The 5,310-nt window shown below is 37.0% G+C and overlaps 1 protein-coding gene across 1 annotated transcript; it reads left to right on the top strand.

The window, feature by feature from the left end:
- Window positions 1–1,430: 1,430 nt before the first annotated feature.
- LOC145294839 (heat shock 70 kDa protein-like) lies at window positions 1,431–4,388 on the top strand. Its single transcript, XM_080141416.1, has one exon. It carries the CDS (start codon window positions 1,801–1,803, stop codon window positions 3,697–3,699), a length of 1,899 nt encoding a protein of 632 aa, XP_079997542.1. The 5' UTR covers window positions 1,431–1,800; the 3' UTR covers window positions 3,700–4,388.
- The last annotated feature ends 922 nt before the right edge of the window (window positions 4,389–5,310 follow it).

The raw sequence follows: 5,310 nt of genomic DNA, 5'->3' as shown, positions 1-5,310 counted from the left end.
AGAGATGTCATGTGCAATCTCTCATTAACTCATTTTTAATTTTTTAAATTTTTACATCAAAATTCTTAAATCAATCATTAAGAGAAAAAGTAATCACTAAATAAATTTATTAATCAATTTTATTGAAAACTCCGCTATCGTTTATCAAGAATCTTTTTAATTTCATTTTTTGTTGGTTGTTTTTCGAAGGGAGATATAGTTTTTAACCCCCCCTCTCTCTAAATTATATTTTAAAAAATATCAAAATTTATTATTTTCTTTTTAAAACCAAATCTCCCTCAGTAATTTCTTTAATTTTCTATTTTTTAGCGATTATCAAGACCCTTAAGATGTGATATACCCTTATGTCGGACATTATTTCTCGTTCTCACGTAACACTCGACATGTTTTTGTTTGTTTTCTGTGTTTTTTTTTTCTTTACCAAATAAACGATTCCAAATAAATTAAACAACAAACAACATAGTCGGCGAGGTAGAAAAATCGATTTTACCCTTTTATAAACAGTAAATAAGTAAATTCTTTTATATTAATATAAAAAAAATATGCGGTCTCGTTTATGAACATAATAAACGCTTTAAAATAAGTGAAACCACTAAGAACTTAGCCAGTTAGGTAGAAAACGGATACTTAGAAAATCGATTTTATTAAAAAAAAAATTATACAAGTAAAAATATTTTTTTTAAATATTATGGGGGTGGGGCTATAGTCTATTTTAAAAAAACAATATCTCCTTCAAGAACGATCATAAAATGTGTTTTCAATCGATATTTATTCAATAAGGGACCAGTTTTCCTACCCAGCGAAAGGGGACGAATTTTCCGGGGTTGAGTTTTCCGGGTACGAGTTTTACGGAGACGAGTTTCCCGGGACGAGTTTTCCTACTTTCAGAAAATTCATTACGTCATTTTTGTTTTGAACAAATATCGCCTACATTACTACAGAAAATATGCGAAAAGGTATGTTTTCAGTATCGTGAAAAAACTAATTGCCAGCCCTAATTCAAAATGCGATATTCGTTTTCAGCACACCCGATAACTCATAAAAAGTAGTTTTTATAGGTAGGTTTTGTGTTGGTCTACCAGGTCACAGTTACCAATATTTCCTCTTAATAATAATAATTATCGCAGAAATTAAACTTTTAAATTTAATTAAATATTGTTACGTTAACTGAATGTAAAACGGGCTAAAATTTAAGCGCAACAAAAATGTTTGCTTTTTTAATTTAGAAAATGATCTCTTAAGCAAATTGTAACGTGAAAAACAAGAACAAGAACTAATTTTTAAACTCATTTTTTTTTCTTTTTGCGAGAATCTACTGGAAATAACGCGAAACGACTGGCTAATGACTAGAACATTCTCAATCCTACCATAACATACGAGAAGTAACGCGGCGCTTCGAGGAAGAGGCGGCAGCCCATAACACATTCAATGAGAGGAAGGGAGTATTCACTCACTATATAATGCCGTTCGCTCGCCATGGTTTTTCATTCATTTCACTGAACGAAAGAAAACACAACAAGAATACACTTTTACGCTACGACAACCGGCTGTGTCTCGGAACTTTTTTGGATTTAATAACACAATCTTGCTGAATCAGAATATTTTCAAAAGTGAGTTTTAAACTATTTATAAATTTCATCCGTGATTTTACGTCAATTTCTTTAAAAAGATTGAAAAGATTTGTCATAAACCAAACAAGTGCGAAAAAAAACAAAAACAACAACAACAAAAACAACAAAAAAAAAAACGTCTGAAGGATTAACACGGAAGAATATTGACAATTTTAAACTAATAATAACAATGGTTAAATCACCTGCAATTGGTATTGATTTGGGCACAACCTACTCGTGTGTAGGTGTGTTCCAACACGGCAAGGTGGAGATCATCGCCAATGACCAGGGCAACAGAACCACACCCAGTTATGTGGCATTTACGGACACAGAGAGATTGGTTGGAGATGCAGCTAAAAATCAAGCTGCCCTCAACCCAGAAAACACGTTGTTCGATGCAAAACGTTTGATTGGCAGAAAGTTCGATGAGCCATCCGTCGAAAGTGACATGAAACACTGGCCATTCCAGGTGGTGAACAGTGATGGAAAGAAACCCAAGTTTCAGGTCGACTTCCGTGGTGAGAGGAAATCGTTCACCCCAGAAGAGATCAGTTCGATGGTATTGAGTAAGATGAAGGAGACGGCAGAGGCCTACCTCGGTTGCAAGGTGACAGACGCAGTGGTTACAGTTCCAGCATACTTCAACGATTCGCAGAGACAAGCAACTAAAGATGCTGCTATTATAGCTGGTTTGAACGTGTTAAGAATTGTTAACGAACCAACGGCTGCCGCACTGGCTTATGGGCTCGACAAGAACCTTAAAGGCGAGAAAAATGTACTCATCTTCGATTTGGGCGGTGGTACATTTGATGTGTCCATCTTAACTATAGACGACGGCTCTCTGTTCGAGGTAAGATCAACGGCTGGCGACACACACTTAGGAGGAGAAGACTTTGACAACCGACTCGTTGGTCACTTTATTCAAGAATTTCAACGTAAACACCGGAAAGACTTGAAGAGCAGTCCACGTGCTCTACGTCGTTTGCGTACGGCGTGTGAACGAGCAAAACGTACACTGTCAAGTAGCAGCGAGGCGAGTATTGAAATTGATTCTCTTTATCAAGGAATCGACTTCTACACGAAAATCACAAGGGCTCGCTTTGAAGAACTTTGCTCTGACCTGTTTCGATCAACGTTAGAACCGGTGGAGAAGGCGCTGCGAGATGCTAAACTTGACAAGGCCAGCATCGACGATATCGTCCTGGTCGGTGGATCAACACGCATCCCCAAAATCCAGAAAATGCTACAGGACTTTATGAATGGAAAGATCATCAACAAATCTATCAACCCTGATGAGGCTGTTGCGTATGGTGCTGCTGTCCAGGCAGCCGTGCTAAGTGGTGATAACACGTCGGACAACATTCGTGACGTGTTGTTAGTCGATGTGGCACCGTTATCTCTTGGAATTGAGACGGCCGGCGGCGTGATGACTAACATCATCAATCGCAACACTAGAATTCCTAGCAAGGCGTCCAAAGTGTTCACTACCTACTCCGATAATCAACCCGGTGTTAGCATCCAGGTATTCGAGGGAGAGAGGGCCATGACAAAAGACAACCACTGTCTGGGACACTTCGAACTTTCTGGTATTCCGCCTGCACCAAGGGGCGTACCCCAAATCGAAGTAAGTTTCGATGTCGACGCTAATGGAATCCTCAGTGTTTCAGCTGTCGATAAAAGCACGGGTAAATCAAATAAGATCACCATCACCAACGACAAAGGACGATTGAGCAAAGATGAAATCGACCAGATGCTTTCCGACGCAGAAAAATACAAACAGGCTGACGAGGAACAGCGTGAACGTGTCGACAGCCGAAATCAACTTGAAAATTACGTGTTTGCAGTTAAACAGACCCTGGCAGAGGACAACGGAAAGTTATCAGCAGACGACAGCAAGCTGCTTGCAACCACATGTGACCAATGTTTACAGTGGATAGACAATAATAGCCTAGCTGACAAGGACGAGTTTAAACACAAGTTACAAGAAATACAAAAGGTGTGCTCACCCATCATGTCAAAATTGCACACAGCTTCATCATCAAATAATAACGCATCCCAACAAGGGCCTACAGTAGAAGAAGTGCATTAATACACACACACACACACGAAAGACAAAACAAATCAATTTCATACATAATGATGAAAACATTCATAAAGAGCAAAAAAGAGAAGAAAAAAATGTAAAAAAATTAACACCAGCGACAAAAAATTTAAAATTAAAAAAAAAAACGAATTAACAAGAGACCAATATACCTGAACGTTCTTAAAAGCGTATTCATATACGCATACATTATCTGTCAAAAATACACAGAAACCAATGCAAACAAACACACAGACATATATATATATAAGACAATGACTTTTAAAAACTGTAAATATGTACATTAATTTATTATTCATGATTTTACTGATAACAAAAATTTGCCTCGAAATTCAAACTTTAATTTTTTTTTTTTTTTACAAAATCAAACATTCATTTCATTCGCTGTACTTTTATCACATAATTTATTTGTTAAAATTGTTCATATATTTTGTTATGAAGAATAAATTTTTTATTTTATTTTACTTTTGAGTTTTGTCTTTTATTTGAACAAATTAAACCTTCAGCATTTTTTATTTTATTGATTTTTTTTTATTGACTTTGGATTTATTTGTTAAGAAAGAAAATTGTTTTTTATGATTCTTTTACAGGAGAGTGTTACTTTTGTTTTTTTACGAGTTTTACAACTTCTCAATCTGTTTTGTGTTATTTAATGCGGAAATACAATTGCAACTGCAAAAGATTTATTGTATACGATTAATTAAGCACAAGTTGCTACTTAAACCATATTTAACTGATTTGTAGTTGGGAGCTCCTTCAGTCTTTGACAGACTATGGATACCCACGAAGGGGAGCCTGCGCATAAAATTTTTAACCACACCTCTCCTTAGTGGACATTATTAAATACCAGTAGCAAGTGAAGTGTATGTACAAGACGAATGGAAACAAATGCCGAGATAAGTGGAGAGCTCATACAGCGCCTAGAATTCCCAAATGGTCACCCATCTGGTACTAACCTGGCTCGACGTTGCTTAACTTCGGTGATCTGACGATGTGTGTGGTTTTGGATACATCCATGCTCCGGGGGTGGGTGGGGGCTAAAAAAAAAAAGTTTTGGTAGGTGAGTATGAGGATCGACCCGAACCCTTGATGCAAAGTTGGAAATTAAAGTGTGAAAAAAATAACCGTGCGACGTTAACCATGGGCCCACCGCAACATATAACAGAAACATATTTGAATTTATTTATTTAAGTATTAAAAACAGGTGGCCGCAATATAAGTTAACTCTGCTGCTTCCATTTGACCTAATTAAGGAGATCAAATAGAAGTCACGCAGTTAACTTTTGCTGCTGCGAAGCAGTGTTTGGGTTTGTTTACCCAAATTTGACTGTTTTTTCCCCAACAGATGTTGTGGAGGGGGAAAGCAGCTCCCAATTGTCCAGATTGAATAGCAATCGTCTGATATACAACATTGATCAAAGCTGATTGCTTCTGGACGTTTCCCGGCACAATGCCAAGACCACCTCCATTTGAATTAGTTTAGCTTTGTATATGAAAAAGCCCAATCAACACGCGAGAAGCCAAAATAGAATAATTTTGTAAAAGTCGATGTGAATAAATCTAGACGCGACGCGCTTTCCCAAATCCTAGATATCATTA

Source organism: Euprymna scolopes, chromosome 2, assembly GCF_053919585.1.
Source record: "Euprymna scolopes isolate OS-2025 chromosome 2, ASM5391958v1, whole genome shotgun sequence".
Lineage (NCBI taxonomy): Eukaryota > Metazoa > Mollusca > Cephalopoda > Sepiida > Sepiolidae > Euprymna > Euprymna scolopes.
This window is presented reverse-complemented; position numbering and strand designations above follow the sequence as displayed.